Source organism: Sardina pilchardus, chromosome 13, assembly GCF_963854185.1.
Source record: "Sardina pilchardus chromosome 13, fSarPil1.1, whole genome shotgun sequence".
In the NCBI taxonomy this organism is placed as follows: domain Eukaryota; kingdom Metazoa; phylum Chordata; class Actinopteri; order Clupeiformes; family Clupeidae; genus Sardina; species Sardina pilchardus.
The window spans coordinates 4292069-4313067 of NC_085006.1; the positions used below are offsets into that span (position 1 = coordinate 4292069).

The 20999-nt window shown below is 40.2% G+C and overlaps 1 protein-coding gene across 1 annotated transcript; it reads right to left on the minus strand.

Annotated features, from left to right (window-relative positions):
* Positions 1-293: 293 nt before the first annotated feature.
* On the minus strand, positions 294-20046 carry LOC134100025 (nitric oxide synthase, inducible-like). Its single transcript, XM_062553074.1, has 26 exons — positions 19996-20046; positions 16432-16545; positions 16195-16343; positions 15922-16084; positions 14524-14615; positions 14044-14185; positions 13746-13885; positions 12725-12899; positions 12520-12621; positions 12175-12369; positions 11573-11655; positions 10861-11005; positions 10660-10764; positions 10511-10560; positions 10148-10322; positions 9512-9632; positions 9269-9347; positions 7575-7765; positions 7171-7337; positions 6192-6402; positions 4569-4656; positions 4020-4138; positions 3720-3868; positions 3230-3424; positions 2936-3014; positions 294-424 (listed from the first exon to the last, which is right to left on the minus strand). The coding sequence occupies exons 1-26, from the start codon at positions 20044-20046 to the stop codon at positions 294-296; spliced, it is 3411 nt and encodes a 1136-aa protein (XP_062409058.1).
* Positions 20047-20999: the final 953 nt, after the last annotated feature.

Sequence of the window (20999 nt, forward strand, 5' to 3'; positions counted from 1 at the left end):
TCATTCAAGATCCAGGGTCCTACATTTATGGAATAAATTAAAAGTAGTAATTAAAAAGGTATATTGTGTGGGTATAGGGATATGTTGGGGGGGGGGGGGGGGGGTAACGGTGTGTGTGTGTGTGTGTGTGTGTGTGTGTGTGTGTGTGTGTGTGTGTGTGTGTGTGTGTGGGCTGTAATGTGTGTGAAGTGGCAAGACTTTGGTTTGAGTTATGATGAAGGGAAGGACAGCTCAGTATCCTGGTGGCTTCTGGATAGAAACTGTGTTGGTACAGGTCCACATACTCTTGTAGGCTACTCTCTACCAGATGGTAAGGGAGTGAAGAGACTGTGGCTGGGATGACTGGGGTCAGCGAGGATCCGCTTGGTCTTTCTCCTGCAGAGCTGGCTGTACAGGTCCTGAACTGGACACTTTTTGGCAGTTACTGGGGCAGGAGTTACCAGAACGGTGTCACAAAACTAGCACATCTCACACATGCACTGGAGTGATCTTAAACTGGCATACAATGAAACCATACATGACACCAAACAGCAATTCAATGTCGCTATACCATAACATTTTGGCCTAGTCCAACTAGGCTATACAGGACTGTGGGAAACCCTGTGAGGACATCCCATCACATGAGCAGTCCAAGGACGGAGGACATCAATGAAATAGAACAGAATCAAATTATGGCGCAATTAACCTTCTATGACAGAGCACGTCAGAACCACGTCAGTACACAGGGCTTGAGAGGTTCATGTCATGGACAAGAATGAGCTTCAAGTCTTTCAAGGTGGCGGAGCTGTCCAAACTGGATGGGGAGTATATTTCTATAGGCCTATAAAATATCTTCTTAATGAACATGGGGTGAATAAACTGCGTTTACTTACTTTTAGCCTCCACTTTTAGCCTCCACTACAATATTATAGGATTTTTTCACTTTCCTTTTCCAACCTTTAAGAATGAGTTAAAACTTTAACTTCTATACTTACTACTTACAACTTCTGCTGATATTGATCAGTGTTGGGGAGTAACGCATTACATGTAATTGAGTTACGTAATTTAATTACAAAATAATTGTAATAGTAATATATTACAGTTACTGTAGGAAAAAATTTAATTCAATTACAGGTACTTTGGACATTTTTCAAAATTACAATTTGAATTACATCTCAATATTGTCAGCAAAACTTTACAAATAATATTGTATGTAAAAAAGAACTGTTTCCCTCCACAGCCATAGTTTGATACGGGACCTTCTGATAGGCTCTATCACGTCTACAGAGCCATCAGCGTAGGCCTACATGCCTGCCTGTAAACGTGTTATGATTATCATTATATTATCCTCACAAAAAATGTGATGCTAATTCATGTATTGAATGCACTTGCTGCCTTGTGCACTTGTACAGAACTGCTCGGCAGCCTGTAGACCAAGGCCGAAATCTTCGTATGGATTTGGGGACTATATATATCATTCAAAAATTGGAAAAGTAATCAAAAAGTAATCAAAAGTAATTAGTTACGTTACTCAGAAAAAGTAATTCAAATAGTTACACTACTATTACATTTTAAACAGAGTAACTTGTAACTGTAACACATTACATTTCTAAAGTAACCTTCCCAACACTGATATTGATCATGCATATGGTAGAGAACTACATGAGATCGTTGGTCTTCTTGGAATTTTGAGAATTCATCGCATTTGTAGGCCTACCTCAGATTACTTGCAGTACCCTGGCACTACCACAAGGAAATGGTCGTACGTCAGGTTGGAACCTGACGTGGAGATAAGCACTTTCCCACGTCAAAGACGGTCTTTATAAATCTGAGCGTTGGCATGGATTTGAGCGTACGCACGGTCTTAGATCAAATCTGTGCGTAAGAAAGTTTTATAAATGAGGCCCTGGTCTAGTGAGTGTTGAGGAACATGTACACATTCATTCAATTAGCAGTTTTACAGACACATTATCATGTATCCTGAGTGCATGCACTGTGAGAAGCATATTTCACACTGCAGTCAAACCGGGCATTCAGAAAAGCATGAGGGCATCCCAGCATAATATAACATTGACTACAGTAAGTCTCTGACTGTAGGCTGAAAGTGTACATAGGAAACTGATACATGTCTTGCTTTGAGGGCATTCACACGTCTAGATGACTGTGTTTGACCCTTTGAGGAATAACTAGCATCAGTTTAGGCCTATTTTTATTTCTCTTCATTGTGTTAATGTTCAATAGACAAACAAGATACTCAAAGACTAACATTAACCATAATATTTATTAAATATAGTATTCAAAGTATGAAAATATACATTTATATCGCATAGGTTGCATAAAGAATTTTCTTATGAAAAAATAAAAAATATAATGTGACACATTATACTCTGATATGGGGTGGTGGCAACAGCATAGTAAGTGTGGAATTGGTGTAGGGATAGATTAATGTCATGATATTTATAACAGTAGTGATGTATAGGTGTGCAGGAAAGTGTAGGAAAGTTACAGTATATGTGGGTTTGTATAGGTAGTTGTGGATAGGATTAAAGAGAAGTCTTGGAGACTGGACAGAAGTGTTTGTGAGAGGTGGTTCCCAAAGCAGGAAAATGCTATGCATGTGATTAGAAGTCCTTAAAGTCTAAAACACAAACTTAACTTACATCATCGATATCAAAACAATTGTGCCACACTGAAATTCTTATCATGTATTTTTCATTGGCTATGGCTCCTGACTGATGCATGAGATAGATAGATAGATAGATAGATAGATAGATGGATAGATAGGCAGATAGATAGCCCACAGAACATCTATGATTTTTGTAAATAACTATTATTGTATTGTATTTGAGTTGCATCTGTCTATAACACCACTACAAATGGCACTAGGAAACCCTTACTGTTATATGTTATTCACCTGGTTTAACAACTACCGCATATTTAGCCTACAGGTATGTACTTTTTTGTTGCCCCCCCAAAGATGGCATCCTGGTAACCCCTCTGTTCCCAAAGATGTCTTCATGGTACCGCTTCTCACTCTGCAGATAGACAGAAGAGAACACTGTGAGTAATCTTTCATCAATTTGAAACATCTTTTAAAATTAAATTGTGCCTCCCCAAAATGTCCAAATTATTACAGTACTTTCATTCATCACATATTCCAATATATTTGATACAAGTTAAATCAATAGCATTATGAATATAACTCTGTCATTAACTATTACTAAGTCTGAATGTGAGGAAAGCTGTTCACCTTGATTTGGGACAGGTGTTGGGAGGCCTGAAGAGCACTGATGCCAAGCCTGTGCTCTAGGATGCCTTCTATGGTGTGAGCCACATCCGTGGACATGTTAAAGCTTCCACAGATATAGATGTGTCCTGCCTGCTGGTGAAGAACCTGTACCACCTCCTCAGCCAAAGTGTCCCTCAGGATATCCTGGACATACGTCTAGATGGAGCAGGCCATAGTTTTAAACATAATGCATCCTCTATGGCGGATGAACGTTCTCACGTTGACTGGCAGAACAAGGTGTTGGGTTTCCTACCCTTGTTCATATTTACAAACGAAAATATTGTATGCATGCATGATTTTAACGTAGATGAAATAAATAACAAATGGATTCCACCAACATACTTCCCAAAAACTCAGCAAGGCTAGAACAAAGTCAGTTGAAGCAATTTACCAGCATATTGGACACTACATCTTCAACAGGAGTAAGCCAACATTAGCAGGGAGAACTCACCTTGTCCTGACCAGGCACACGTGAGTATGCCGTCCTAACGGTTCCGAACACTCCCTTGCGTTTCATCTCCAGCACTTCCTCTTTGTACAGGTGGTCTGTGTCTGCATTCTGACAGCCAAACACCAACGTCATGGGCACACCTGCCAAGCCTGGGCAGAACACAGGTCTCTTACAAGTGTCCCATCTGAGAATTCCATCAAAGCCTCTCAGTCTCCACCATCTAATGGGGACTTTCCACTAAGTATTTCAATCTGATTGTTGGCTTTGAATTCTTCTTCACAATGTGCTGTATTAGAGTACCTGTCTTTTCCTGATCGTATGTTCGCTGTTGCCAGAAGCTTCGGAGAGGGGAAATGCCACTCCCTACGCCAACTAAGATGACAGGTACAGTGGGGTCTGTGAGGCGAAAGCCTTCGGAACTACAAACAACAGATGGTGAGTTATCACAGTGCAGGAATATGAAGTGACATTAAAAATGACAAGTTCTGCAGTTTTTTTTTTAAAATTCAAACTTATGTAGGCTATATCAGTTGGCGAGCAAAAATGACAGGAATTACAAGAATCACACCAATTCATTATTAAGCACAGAGACTACAGATCTGCTTTATTTGAATAATAATAATAATAGTAATAATATATGAGAAAATGCTGACGGAGAAAGCTATGGCCACATTTATAATTCATTTCATCTTTAGCATCCAGCTGCCACGCTGTACACTGACTACATTAGTGTAATCTTATAAAGCAACAAGCTAATTTGCCTAATTACGTGTGGCCAACTTGTTGACTAATTGAGTCTACTGAGAAATGGTCTGTCACAAACAGAAAATGGCCTCAAACGCTTTATACCTGTGAAGGAAGCAAGGCACCAAGTCTCCCTCTTTGATTGTGTTCAGCCAAGTGCTACACACACCATGATGGAGTGGGCCATGACCATCTTTGAAGAACAAAAAATATAGTTTAAATAAAGCCGCAAGCGGCAATGAAGGGCCCAAGCACCTGTGGTCCGCGACCTGTGACATTTCGGAATCTAACAAAGCACTGACATGTGATGTTTGTCAAATGCACATACATGTGTGTGCTATTTGTTTTAGCTTGTTTTCTACACTGGAAATGCTTGCTCACTTCTTCTGATGTTTCACATTGTTTACTCATTTTGGCAGTCACTGGGTGGCACTACACCACAAACATGTAGGTAGGGTACAATGGTACGCTTCTAAGTTATAAGTCATTATCAGCTCCGTCCAGGAAGTTATGTTTTCATCGGGTTTGTTTGTTTGTCTGTCTGTTTGTTTGTTTGTCTGCTAGCAACATAACTTGACCCAAGGAAGAAACCATTACATTTTGGGAGTGATCTGGATCACTATCTGGATCCAGGAGGCGGGGTTTGTTTGTCTGTTTGTCTGTTAGCAAGATAACTCAAAAGGTCATTGATGGATTTCAATGAAGTTTTCAGGAAAAGTCTGCAATGACCCAAGGAAGAAACCATTACATTTTGGGAGAGATCCGGATCCATAGCAGTTTGGGCATGTGGATATCATCAGATTTATATTAGCTAATATTTTGTTAATAAATTCCAAAAACTATTCTGACTACGCCAGACAAGCATAATTGGTGTTTAGATGTCATATACACCTAGTCTGAATATGAATATAATCACCATGATTTATAAAATTTCAGGTCAAGCAGTCAAAGCATAGAACATTTCTGGCACATTCCCTCATTGGTTACACATATGAATTACACATGTGAATATCATCACAATCATGATATCCAATATTTGTAAAGTTTCAGATCAATCAGTTAGGGCATTGCCCATTTCTGGCACATTTACTGCTTGGCCAGGTGGTGGCGCTATGCCTGGCAAGCCCATTGGGTGTCTGGATAAGATCATAATCATAAAAGTTTCAGGCTATTCATTCAAAGCAGAAAACTTCTGGCACATTTCCAGCTTGGCCAGATGGTGGCGCTATGCTAGACGTGTGAATTATATATCTGCCAACTGTGGAGCTATTTTTGGTATGGGTGAGTATGAAAAGCAGCACACAAATGCAGCTTTAGACCCCTGCACATAGGCTTCTAGCATGTCTCTATTGATGGACTGGATATCCGATGGGATCATTGTCACTTAGACCTTTGTGTGTCCTATTAACAGTTTATTCCCTATGGATTAAGCCTTCCTAGACTAAAAGAGAATGTCAGTGATGCTTTATGCATTGGAAACACACATGTTATTCCAGGAGTTGAAACAACTGCAATATAACAAGTTCTTACACTTGCAGTTCAATGTTCATTGAATATTGGTTGTATAGTTGAGAATGACTGTCAAAACAAATGATTGCCAAAAACCTTCAAAACAGCTAATTCCGGACTTGAATATGCCCTTATGACAGGGTGCTATACTGGTATATTTTACAAGATAAACATCAGCGGCTGTTGTGGAATAACTTTATAAAATGCTGCTGTTGTTACCTTGGGTGTGGTAGTTCACCACTGTCACCGTGAGGTGCAGCTCACCAGGACAGAGCTCTGGGGAGGAGCTAACAGAGTAGAGGCGTGGCTTTAGCAGAGGTAGCTGACTAAGGAGGAAGGTCGCCGTGAGCTCCACAGATGGGAATTGTTGCAAAACCTCTAGAAAAGTAGGCCTGAAGAAGTTTGTCCACTTCATATACTCCTGGGAGTCCTGTGGAGCATAGCATGGTTTGAGATGTGTAGTTCACCACAACTTGAGGGCAGGCTGTGCTGTGTCACATTTGATAGGCTGACACTGGCAGCGCAGTGCAGTTTATTTATATTTTACACTCAATAAAGGGATTTTCCACTTTCATTTAACCTTGCACCCAGGAGTGTGGCAATTAATGTCATAAGGTGTGGTCTGGCATATGATCTAATCATATCACTATCTTACACCCTCTAAAAATCATTACGCCACTGACCAAGAAAAGGCTGGTCTGTAGTGAAATGCACCTATAATGTAGGCTGGGTGAACCCTGCCTGACCTGCCGGCGAATTTGGATTTCGCTCGGCAGCTCAGGCTGGAAACCTGCACATCTATCTCCTCAGTTCCCTGCCAGAACCTTTGGCTCCAATCACAAACTAGCTTATCCAAAAGATTCATGATTTGAACGATGCCAATAGAGCTCGACAGTCCCGCTCCTCCTCCAAAAGAGCACGCCTCTCGTGCAGTAGAAATACTAATGTTCAATCTTAAAAGATTGAGCTTACAGTAGTATGGTGATAGCCAGACTACATACTGTAAAATGCACAGCTAGCACGAGATGTAAGGAAATATCCTTAGAATTTGTATTCAGTCATTCGAACATTACGGGGATACAGTAAGTACCTCTGAAAATCCGTTTCCGATCACCAAAATAGGGCCCCAACCGTCTACATCCCAGAAAACATCATTCTATTAGCCAGGCCTTGAATTAGATGCAGCATTGCACATTACCGTAGCTAGCATTAGCAGGTGCCGCTTTTGATCCTCTTGTGTGGCCATCTGTGAGAGTTTAGAGAGGAGGCTCTGGGAGGGAGGACTGGAGATGTCCAGCAGGTAGGTGAGGGCCTGTGCCAGAGGGCATGCTGGGATGCGCTCATCTCTCTCCCAGCACGTGGCCCCTTCAGGTGAAATGGCGATACAGTAACATAGTCATTATACATTTGCCATTGCAAAAATGGTTTCATTGGAGGGAAACTCCGAGGCTGTTCAATTGCCCAGAATTGTAAGATGTCACAGTTTCAGCACTACATGATATCAATAACTGGGTTTCCTTCCAACTTTTAAATGCAGATTTTGACCAATAGGAAATCCTGAATGAGTGAGATGTATAGCACATGTGAGAGGCATGAACCCACCTGAGCCAGCGGTGTAGAGAGACTCGAGACGCACGCTCTGGTTGATAGCGGGGGCATCAGGGAGGTGGTTTAGAACACCACTCACAAGTTCCGGAAGGTTCCCTGGGAAAACTCCCACATGATCACCTGGAGCATATCGTAAGGGCTCTGCTCCACTGATGTTCTCAAGTTCCACCAGGATTGTAGAGCGACTGGAAAGCAATGCAAAGAGATCAGAAACAGCCTTGTCAGGACATTTGACAGTTTAAAAGCTTTGTACAATGATTGAGGTGTGACTCTATAATGACAGACTATAATATGAAATAATATTATTCGATCCTTATGAGAATTAAAGAATGATAGTTTCAGGCTAGGAACTAAGGCAGTGTCCGTTCAAACATGCTATTCCTGTAGAAAACTTGTAGCCCATAATTCCAGTTATTATAAGCATTCAATAATGATGATATAATAAATACAATGAGCAGAATTTAAGCATGGCTGCATGTGACATTTCAACATAATTCCAGTTATAAGCATTCAATGATGAATACCGTATTATAATATAATAAATGCAACGAGTAGAATTTAAGCATGCATGTGACATTTCCTATACTCATCAAAACATGACATAAGCCTAACAGCTGTTTTGAGTCAAGGCTATATGTTTAGCCTTTTGAATAACTTGATGATAAAAAGACAAAAAAAAATTTGGAATGATGCATAATCATTAGCCTGGCTACTGGTACTGGTACTTCTCAAATGAGACGTGGTCTGGCAACCAAACGTTAATTTTCTCAGATTTGAAAAAATGCCCAGGTTCGTTCATTGGGCGCCACGGATGTCTATCAAATGTGTCTGTGCATAGCTCATCATCGTCTTGCTTTCCCCCCTGTTCTGTGATTGGTCCCCTTTCTCAGGCAAAAATTAGGGCAGTAGTTTCCAGGATGCCTTAGCAGCATGAATCAAATCGCACGCAAGGCAGCATGGGAACACCCAGGCTACATAATCATATAATACAATATGGAATTTGCAACATGTGACTCAACAACAGAGCCTTTAAGTAACATCACACTTAGCTGTAGCTGATCATGCTTCCATGTGTCATTTTGAAATGTCCTTAATGGTTCTCGGGACTATTATCATGGCTTCTTTAAATTTGAGACCTTGCCGTTGCAATTGTTGTTAGTTTAGTCTAAGTCTAAAGACTGCTCAAAGTAGTCTGGGCTATTCGAAGTGTCCGTTTATTGCACATCGTGTTTGACATTTTGAATATAGCTGCTGCATAACTGTGTTTGATGGCATGTTGTTGCTGACTCATTGTAATGCAAGCAAACTGCATTTAGGGAGTCTTTATTGTTGAGGTCAGACATGATAATCACCCACATATCTTGCACTCGATTAACTTTTTACCCACGGATTCAACGCTGTCAAAGGCCTGCTTATCCTCTCTGGCAGCCTACAGTGCTGTGTGAGTAGTGAGAGGGGGAGTGGCTAAAGTAGAGCGGTAAAGGCCAATGTGTGCTTCTTTTACCAATATATCTAATAATATATTTTGCATTTCTTATCCAAACGACGTCAAACTTGGCACTGCACCTACTCTTGCCCGACAGATGGTTCGACAGATATGCACCACACACTCGCAAACACACAAACACACAGACGTTCCTGAAATGTATAGATATATTAAATAAAATAATACATTAAAATGTGCCCACCTGGATTGAGGGCTTTGTAAGTGCACCTTCCTCTTCAGTTTCATGGAGATTAGGGCTTTAGAGTGAGTCTCTGACAATGCTGCGGGGGAAATGAAAAAAAGTTCAGTGAATGGCACTAAACTGATTGCCCAATGACTGAAAGAGACTACTGCATGCTGCACAAGCATGGACAAATGTAGAAAACTTCATGAAAAAATATGAATGTAAATGGCACTTTGTGTGTCTGGGTGATGCTGTCTGTACCTCTGATGCGGTCTAGTGGGCAGTTGTCATTCTGCACTCTGTATTTGTGAGGCTCCCAGATGTCAGATGATGGCTTGAGGACAGAGAGCTGTCCATGAATTCTGAACTCCTTGCAGGCTTCCTTAAACCATTAGTGCACAGATACCATTAAGAGCCATAATGTTGAGCCTCTCTCTCTCTCTCTCTCTCTCTCTCTCTCTCTCTCTCTCTCTATGAAATGTAATCATATTTGTATTGTGCATACAGCTCTAAACACCCATTGCTCTCAGTGAAATATCTCATAAACTGTGTATATAATAAACAGCAGACCTTACAGAATATGAGGATATAAAACATGTCTCAGTACAATAAGCTGTTCCCAAGTAAAGTTTTGAAATGGCAACACATTTCTGCACATAGATGGCCATTACTGCATCATTTCATGGAGCGCTGAAATGTTGCCCATACTCATTTTGAACCTTGTCCTGTCTTTGCACCATCTGTATATCATATTGCACTTTTCAGCTTTTTTGCACTTTTGGTTAGATGCAAACTGCATTCTGTTATCTTTATACTCATTCTCTGCACAATGACAATAAAGTTGAATCTAATCTAATCTAAACTAATGAAGATTCGTTTTTACATTATTCCACTAACCTGAAAAGCAGCCTGTGCCCAAGCATTGAATGAGTCTTCTTGGCCACTCATCTCGTCTCCCTCCCCTACTGGAAGCATACGCCTGGCCCCCAGCTGTGCCAGTTTGGTGTCCATGGTGTGGGCGAAGGCACAGAACTGTGGGTACACACGGGAGCCCAGGCCAAATACACAGTACCTGTGTGTGCGCGTGCATGCGTGCGTGTGTGTGTTTGTGTGTGTGTGTGTGTGTGTGTGTGTGTGTGTGACACAGAGAGAGAGAGAGAGAGAGAGAGAGAGAGAGAACTTACATTGATGTCGAGTTGTCATTTAACTGTTTAGATTTACTATAATATAACATTCTATTAAATACAGTCAAAAGAATACCTGAATTTGTTTCTGAGTGATTTTAAAGTGAGGAGCCCCTTTTTGAAACTCTATGGAATAATAGCATGGGATTAGGGTATAGTCAGTGTGATATAGCAAAGTAATATCTTGAGCACCTCCAGAGCAACCAGAGAGTCCCTCCTTTATACCTCTCCATTGCCTGGGCAGTCTCCATTCCCAAAGGTGCTGGTCACCACAATAAGCAGACACTCAGTTTCAAGGTCATCGAGGACATAATCTTCCATGCAAAGGACCTGGGGAAAAAATCATGAGGGCAGTTTAAAATGGATTTAAATGGAGGAGCCTTGTATGACATACAGTATGTGCTGTCTTGAAATGGTCCTTCCTACCCTGGGGTTGAATGCTGAGTTGAGCATGGAGTTGAGTTTCTTGGCTAGAGTGAGGGATTTCCCTGTTTCTGTGGCGTATAGCACAGTGCAGCGCACACGCATAGCCATCACAGGACGCAGCAGAGACACAGTGAGGAGCACAGCTCTACAGAAGAGTGAAAGAAAAAAGGAAAGAAAAAGAAAATCCAGAAAATCTCATTTAAAAATATATATATTATTTTGAATTTCATTGCGTGAAATACATTTTTGATCCCCTACCAACTATAAAGAATTCTGCCTCCCACAGATTAGTCCTATCCCTTTAAGAATGTGTTTCTCACTTAACTCCTACAGTAATCACAATTTGTTGCCTGTACAAAAGACACATGTCTAGAATCAATCAGACTCCAACCTTGTCATGGGCATTGTTTAATGTGATTGTCTGGATTTTCTTTCAAAAATCCTGTCTCACACTGTTAAAATAAACCTACCATTAAAATTATGGACTGTTTCTTTGGCCAAATGTACAAAATCAGTGAGGGATCAAATAATTATTTCCTCCACTGTATATATTGCGACTGAAAATAATGTAGGCGTAATATCCTACAAATATCACCAAATGCACTGAATGCAAATTCCTTTTATTAAGATGTCATAGGCTACTGCCTTTTAGGCAACATTGTATCTCAAAATATAAGACAAAACAAACCAAGCAAACTATTAATGTCAGAACCTGGCAGCTGCCCTGAAATGGATTTCTCTTTTCTTCTGCTTTTTCTTATCATCTCTCCAAACGTGTGTTTCCCAGGGCTCAGGCTTTGAACAACAGAAACAAAAACAGAAGTTCATTTGTCTTTACTAACTTTTAAAAGACAGGACATCACAGTGAAGACATCAAGCCCCTTCAATAAGTTTATTTAATGTTAGTGTGTTTGTGTTTTGCTTCTGCTTTGTATTTGTCTTGTGATATTAACCATGTTTTATGTGAAATGTAATTATGTATTGTCTGTGTGTTCTCTTATGTTATGTCTGTCATGTCATGTCATGTCCGATTGTCATCTGTGTATTTCAATATTGTATTTGTAACCTTGATGATAGACCCCAGGAAGAATAGCTCCTGCTTTACAAAAGCTAATGTGGATCTAAAAAAACCCCAAACAAACGCAAAGTCTGAGCTGAAGGGGGGCAGCGTTTTTTTCATGATGCGCGCAACACGGAAGGGAGGGGTGAACTAACTCGGTCTGTTTGGGATCTCGCATCAAACACCCAACAGAAGTGGCGTCACCTACGATCACTGATACGGTCTCATTCAATCTGATCCCCAATGTTCCCTACCTGGTAGTAGTAGAAGGGGGAGAGGATGTAGCTGCTCATTTCCTGGTGGAAAATAGGTGTGAGAGAACCTGCCGTGGGTGGAACCAGCCAGATCCAGTCTGCTGGACAACCTCCACGGAGACGCCGCTCATTCTCCATGTGCGTCATGAAGGATTCTGAGGCCGAGTGATGGTCCACGATGGTTACTTTAGATTTCTTTGGCAACAGAGAAGTAGACTCATTCAGAACAGTGAAAGATCCCCAGAGAATATGCTACATGCACACTTTTAAACTTCGTTAGAGTTATGCGAGGGAATAACACCACATTACAGTGAAATGTGTTATGCAATAATCATGCGACCCAACCTGGAAGCTGTACATGACAGCTACATTAACAGCCAGAAGAGCCTGGTCTTTCCAAAGGGAGGACAATGTCTTTGTCTCTAATCCCATTTTACGACCAACTTGCTGCAATGCAAAATACAGAACATTTTTGAAATTCAAGAAAATGCTCACAAAGATGGACATTATTTACACCCTTGTTAATCTCTGCTGTAAATTCATATCATACCTCCAGCACATTGTATCGCTGGGTGTCACAGAAATCCCTAACGCCGATCTCTGTGCCCATAAACCAGCCATTGAAGGGGCAAGCTGTGAACTGAAGTCCTCCGATCTCTAACAACATGTTGGACACTGCGGGTAGGCCATACCACCTGAGCTGCAGGTCCTTGAACCAGTCAAACCTGTGAAAGTCAATGTCACATGAGGACAGTGTGAGTCTTCCAAACACTGAGAGGCTTCTGTTTCTGTTTCTGTGACAGGAATGTGAAACATGACTCACCATGAGTTACACCAAATTCAAAACTGCTGATTAATAAAAGGATTCATTCATATTTGTCATTCAAAAGAGCAGTTAAAGCTAATATTTTAGTTTTCAGCTTTTTTTAACAACCATTTTCCTACCCTGGCCCTGCACACCTAGATCTTCTTTCAGGGAGATCTAGTCTGGAACACTATAGTTCATTTCCCTCAGACAATACAAATTTAGTAAACAGAAGCAGCAACACCTGCAAACGTCAAAAAATGTAGTTGGAAAATGCAGGAATTTATTTACACCTAAGGTAGACCCATATGCATGGTTTCCTGACTGTTTATTGCACAACAATGGCATCTACAGGTTGTCCAGGTGAATTTACGTGCGCAAATTATTATTATTATTATCATTATTGTTATTTGTTTGTGGATCGCTGTGGATCGTTGTGGATCGCTGTGGATTACCCTGGAAATCCAGAGTTCTCGCGAGAACACAATTTGAATTTACTACCAGGCTGTGCAAGAGAATTTCTCAATGTCTCAAAATTATGTCATCCACAAATCCACAAATGGGATCCAGAAATACAGAATCCAACACCTCCCACACACATTTTCAAACACAGAAATGGGTTATCTGATGCATAGCAAGAGCTCAAACTAGGCACCACAACTTAAATTTGCCAGGTTTTATCAATGGAATGATTAGCCTCCTAAAACCATGTCATCAACATCAACATAAAGACATGACAACCATAAGGAGACACAGTGTAACCTACTGTGGGTGCTCCATGGGAACCTCCAAAATTAACTCGGGAGGAATCTCAAAGATCTCCGGGTCTTCGCCGTTGGCCTGCAAGACCAGTGGCAGCACGTCAAAGGTACCATATTTTGGAGTCCACCCAAGACGAATACAAATCTGTAAATATCAAACACCTGCTTACTTATTTGATTACTGAAGACAAGCGTAAGCTTTTTTTGCCTGACAATGTGAGGCAAAACATCAGTTCAGTGCACTGACACTAGCACATCTAAATCCCTACATCTCTAAAATAGTGTATTTCTGTGCACATTCACCTCTGTAAAGTCCAGACTGGCAGGGTCTCCTCGTATGGTTCCATCAGGCATCTGATACCCAGCATATTTTATAAGCTGCGTATTCCACACACGAAAGTCATGCTTCCCATCAGTTCTCTGAGGGAAAATTGTGATTGCAGACCTACAATGACAACATGCAACATATTGAGAGCTGTCAAGACAAATATCTCTAAACACATTGTAACTCTTAACCCTAAAAATCATAACCATAACCCTAAAAAACATAACGTCTTAAACTCTTAATCTAATAAATTAGTGCTGGTCATGGCTTCAGTGCACATCAATAGTTTCAGTAGGCTACATTTTACTTTTTCATGTATGTCATTTATCACCATGTCTTCAGATGTTCAAAAACAATTAAATAGATTATGGCAAGGCCCCAGTGATTATCACTTTACAAATGTTACAGGTTAAAGAAATAATTAGCCTACAAGTGATGTAGGCCTAGGCCAAGGCTACCTCACATTGCCTCCATTTGAGGCATAGCGAAGATGCTCACAAAGGTAATGAAACATGTCCTTAGTGGTACTGCATCTTCGGCCATCAAACACCTGCAAAGTTACAATTATCTGTTATTAACAATAATAATCATAATCATAATTAAGCATTATCGCACGAGTGGGAGTGGTGTTGTTGGCCAATATCGCCACGGCTGTGGTTCGCCGCAGGCACGAAGCCGAAGGCTGAGTGCCGTAGGTAACTACAGCCGTGGCGATATTGGCCAACAACACCACGACCACGAGTGAGATAATGCTTTTATACAACAGTTCCATTGCCAACAAAAAAATCATACCAGAGTGCATTTTTAGGAAGGATAATTTATTATTTGCCATTGTTTTGTTTAGCCCAGTTCCTCCGCTATGCGAAGTAGACCTAGCTCAGAACGCGTTTGGTTGCTATGCAACTGCTAACTCAAAGAACATGCAAAGCGAAGAATCAACCGTCGCGGAGTGATTATTAGCTGTGAAGAGTCACCAGTGGTGATATCGGTTAATATCACCACTGATAGAACGCGTCTCGTCCAATCAGATATTGCTAAATCGTTCGACCGGACCTAACTGTTGTATAATATACATTTATGCAATACATAAAATACATTTGATTTAGGCCTATAAAGCGCCCTTCAAGACATGAGGTTGAGTGGCAGTCGGGAGAGTCGTGAATCGGGATTCGGGAGGATTCCCGGTGGACCGATTGCGTTTTGGGCCCGGGCTGATTATGCTACTGTGATGTGATTTCAAGAAGCGCATGCTATGCTGTTTAAATATTTTCTTTTGCTGCGCTCTCAATAAGCCTGCACTGCGTGACTGTAGCGCTTCACGTTTCACTCCGAGCGCCCCTGATCCCCACAGCCACTGACTACGATAACCTGACATGCAAACTACCGGGCCAAAGCTCCCTATACATTCACCCACATTGCGAAAAGATTCGGAAATGTATCAAGGTCCTCTCTCTTGCGTCAGGCCATTGTTTGGTTAGTTTTGTTTTGTTTTCTTGAAATGACGCCATAATTTCTTATAATAACGAGACATATCTTAGAAACGTGAAAATATATCTTGAAATAGCATTCATGTTCACGTCATAACGCGAAAATATATTGTCTCGAAATAACGTGATCATTTCATGTAGCCTATAATAGCACAATAATTAATAATGTGATAAATATCTTGTTAAACATGAGACATTGTTGTAAGACATTGTTAGCCTACAACAAGGAACTTTTCGCGTAGGCCTATGATGAGTCTTTTTATTATTATTATTATTATTATTATTATTATTTTAATGTCAGCAATACGCCTCCATAGGCCTACAAAACAATTCACAAAACACAAACAATAACAACCACCAGGCACCCACCTGTAAGTTGGACCACTGAATCCTGCCAATGCATCGTGGTGCGTTTCTCCACGCCTGTTTAGCACCAAAAGCCAGTTCTTCTGAGGTCAGCTGGTAAGTCCCAGTAGCATCAATTTCTACACTAACTTGCTCTAGTCGGGCCAGGTAATCCTCTATTCTGGAGCTATGGACCACAATGGATTTTTTTGTTTTTAATGTTAACTCAAGTTAAATGTTAACTCAAGTAAGTATAATCGGCAAGTCTTTGTGTTTGTTCCAATATAAAACACGCACGTTTTAAATGGTTTATAAAACTGGTTGATGAAGTCAAGAGCCTGAAACAGACGGTCACTGGCATTTGGGGTATTGCCAAGAGGAGAGCTCATCAGGGATTTTGGAAACATGATGGATCCATTACAGACTGCTGACCGGCAAGACAGATTCTGAAACACAGCAAAGCTGTTGAATATTTATGCATCAACAACGTTGGCGGAATATTGTACATTTCGGGAATTATGCAATGCCATGTACCTTAACAGCCTTATGATGCAGAGTGTCTTGAAAAGTATCACCGTCGCTTACATTACGCAGGCTAACAGAGGTAGGCCTAAATGGACACCTGTTGACATCTTTTGGCTGCAGACACTAGAAGAAAGGACAAAACTGTGACACAAAAGTCACTATCATGATGAAGACAGAGGTGATCAAATGACTCGTCTTACCTTCATTTCTATATCGGGACGGTTCTTGTCGTCCTTTGATACACACCCCTAAAATATAAGTAAAACAAACAGACAAAAAACAGTGACTAAGTTCGCAGTTGTCAAAGTGACATCGTCGCAGGGCAACATCAAATATTTCATCGCATGTAATTTCAAAACGCAGTTAGGTAATATGTTTCTTACCGAAAGTGTTCTTCGCTGTGTGTCTTTCCAAATGGAAGGTACACTCTGGGTTCTGAGACTCAAAAGTGACAGGTCTTAATGACTGACGGGAATTTATGGAATAGATTCAGGGATGGACTAGAGATTTTCCCTCAGCTACAGTTTGAGTGCAGGTACGTCACCTGAACAAAAAAAATCTACCAAATTCCATAACCAAAACCATAACTGAATTACTTCACTGAAGCCATGGGAGGAGTGATCTCCAGATCATTTGGAACATCTGATGACTTTACGCATGGCTTTACGCATGTCGAATTTTGTTTTCTTAATGTAACGCAGAACACTACACAAAATTACATGCTTCTAGTTAAATGCCCTATTTTCCTGATATAATACCACTGTAGCGTGAACATTTTACATTTTACATAAATTTCACCCGAAAGCCACATATCCCAAACTTTTCATGAGTAGTGTAGTGTAGAGTAGGCTAGTGCCTATTTATGGAACCGCACTAAAGCCTACTTATATATTTGGCCATATAAGAAAAGTTAACCACCACATAATTCACTTTATCACGGGATCTTTACCTAAACGGGTCAAAATGTGTTGACTGGTGGTGTTCAAATAGACTACGTTTGTTAAGGGAACTATTTTATGTGTAGTAATGCGACACTGTTTTATTATAAAGGCGGGGAGAGTGGGGGCAGTTGCAACGTGTGGCAGTTGCAACACTGTAGATTTCTCCAATCAGAAACAAGCTAGAGTGATGAAACTCATTTTACACATGCTTAGTTGGACCCTCCATCTTTCTGCAAGATTGCTGCCAGTTTTGAACTTCTCTTCTGGGAGAACCAGAAAGCAAGGTCAAAAAGTAAATTTTTTTATGATCAGAATTTTTCTCCTAGTGTCAAAACTGTTTGCAGAAAGTATTGTTAAGTTGTATCATTTAAATCTGCAGTTTCTTAGCTTTTAATAGGCATATCTACCATGTATCAAAGTTAATGTGCTAAGCTTGTATGGCTAGTTTTAGAATGACTGTCCCTGTGGGGACGGTTGCAACGTTTTGTTGCAACTGTCCCCAAGGTCCATTCATGTATACCACAACTGTGAATCAGACAGTGAGTAATTTTCTGTCTGATGTTGATAAAGTCAAGATGGCTGTTTTATTAGGTCTATTTCTTTAATTAATTAATGCTGAGCTATCAAAATGAACTGTAATTATTAAAATTAAAAAAAAAAAATGTTACACTCTTCAAAGTCAAGATGGAGCGTTACAACAGTTCTGAGTGTTTGTTAGGTCTGTTTCTTTAATTAATTCATCAATTAATACTGAGAAGTCAAACTGTGGTTTCAAAAAGATAAAATAAATTATAATCAAGAGTGATTTTTGTCATTTTTAAGACTGTTGCAACCGTCCCCTTGTGTGGGGACGGTTGCAACGTTTCACTCTCTCAATTAAAATGTAATTTATTTCAATATTATAATATTTACACATGTTGCATAATTATGCATGGATAGGTGACAGATGTGGGCTAAACATATACAAATTTTGTGTTTCTATTGAAAACGGTCTCTGAGATATACAAGGAAAGGTAAAAAGTGGTGCAACTGCCCCCACTCTCCCCTACACAGATGCATTGAGAAGAGTTTGTGTCTGACTATTCCTGTTTGTTTTGAGTCTGTATTCCTGCATGGTCCGTTTAAGTATAGAAAACAACTAAAGTGACTTGTTTAATTAGTTTGCGTGCATTAGGCTTATTTACCTCTAACTGAAACATCAAACTATCTATTGACTTAGTGTGTTAGCCTATCTATTATGTAATCACGTTTTAATATTAGTTTGTGTGAGATTATACATTTAAACTGAGGTTACGTGGACCGATACACACAGCATGGTCCAACAACACACAGTAGTAAGGTAGGCAGACGGTTAGTTTCACCACAGTAGCTCGAGATCACAAAACTCAATGGAGATCACATCACAGCAGAGCTGTGACCATAAAGACTTCCGGGAAATCATGATTACAAGTTCAGATTCACAGAGCGGTTAAAACTGCCGCCCAGTCCTGCACATTCTCTCCACAAAATAAATCACACTTATTAATTTGTCTCCATCACTAATCCATCCCCTACTCTTGCAACTTTTGCATATATAAATGAGTGAGTGCATGTGTGTGTGTTTGCTTCTGAGTACAGTGTGTTTTCTGTGTGCACTTTGCTTGTGCTGTGGCCATAATTAAGTAGATAGATAGATAGATAGATAGTACTTTATTGTCTGTTACACAAGGGTTACAGAAAATTTTCTTTGACAAGGCTCCAATCACAAATAAACATTCACACAGACATATAAGGACAAGACATGGGGTGTTGAGGTATCAGCTGTGGTAATCATTTTGTATTGTTCAGTATGGTTACGAAAATATTGTGCTCATTCAAGATCCAGGGTCCTACATTTATGGAATAAATTAAAAGTAGTAATTAAAAAGGTATATTGTGTGGGTATGGGGATATGTTGGGGGGGAGGGGGGAGTATATTTCTATAGGCTATAAAATATCTTCTTAATGAAGGTCTTGGCTACTTTTAAAGCCCTGTCACTGGAAGGGCAAGGGGTTAGTAGGCTACAGACTGACTGACAGTACAGACTGACAGGTCCGATGCAAGGCTAATGTTATGAGGGTATTACAAATACAGGATATTTTACAGGAAAATATTAAGAGACGAAGACAGCAGGGAAAAAATAAATATGCGAGATACCCAGAACAACTGAAAGGGTTAACAGTTATGATTTCATGTCATGTAATTGTACTTCTGAAACTTTGAACTTTACTGTAAGTTGAATAGATTTACGAGCACTCAGAATATCTAAGTCAAGGTCAAGGTCAAGGTGAAGGTTAGATTTATTGCCATTGTGGTAAATTTTCATGCAGGCCTTATGTGCTGCCAGGCAGGAGCGGAAGGATGATGTCACACACACAGCTGCGCGGCCATGTCCCGGCTATGAACCAGACCTTCTGACCCAGGCCTACTGTAGATCACTAAGTGACAGGCCAAGGGGCTTCACCCACGTCTCTGATACTGTTTTGTACTGATTGGAAGACAAGGATCCTCTATTTTACATAATGGGCAGGATTTGCTAGAAGTAGAAAAAAGAGGTGTATGGGGGCACTTAAAACCCCTCTCCCAAAGGGAGCTTGGGCAGAACGTGCGCACCTTCTCCCCAAGGCCTGGGTCGTGGAAATCCCCGCTGCAGAGGGCATCCATCATTCGTGACTCCTGCCTGGCGACACTTAGTCTCTGCTTGTTCAGAGTTGTGTCCTGGTGGACTTCACGAATAAAGGCCACAAGCGGCCACTTCTCATCTCAGATCATTCTCCTCTGGTTTTTGTTCAGAGTGCTAAATTAGAGTTAAGTTAAGTTAAAGTCAGTGTTTTTTTCCACGACATAGTTGGAGGTTTCTACCGAGATAAAGTTAGGACGAGAAAGCGTCCTGCCCCGGGAGAAAGGCCTTCCCTGGTGACAAAGGCGCCAAGGTGAGCATATTTGCTTTATTTATAATAACTTGTCATTGGGGTTGGCTAGATCTCGGGACAGGCGTTTTCGCCTGATCCTCAAAAAAGAACTTAAAAAAGGAGAACTCTGGGGTAAGAAGTTGCTGACAAATATCATAGTTTTATAATTTTATCGAATAGATGCGATCTTCGATAATATTTTTTATTTTTCATAGTTTTAAAATTTCAACAAAGTGATGCGACTTTCGATAACATTTTTTATTTTTTCACAGTTTTACAATTTTATCTAATTGACGGCAATCTTAGCAAACATTTTTTACTTTCTCATAGTTTTATAATTTTATCGAATAGATGCGACCTTCGATAACATTTCTTATTTTTTTCACGGTTTTACAATTGTATCTAATTGACGCAATCTTAGCAAACATTTTTTACTTTCTCATAGTTTTATAATTTTATCGAATAGATGCGATCTTCGATAATATTTTTTATTTTTCATAGTTTTAAAATTTCAACAAAGTGATGCGACTTTCGATAACATTTTTTATTTTTTCACAGTTTTACAATTTTATCTAATTGACGGCAATCTTAGCAAACATTTTTTACTTTCTCATAGTTTTATAATTTTATCAAATAGATGCGACCTTCGATAACATTTCTTATTTTTGCACGGTTTTACAACTGTATCTAATTGACGCAATCTTA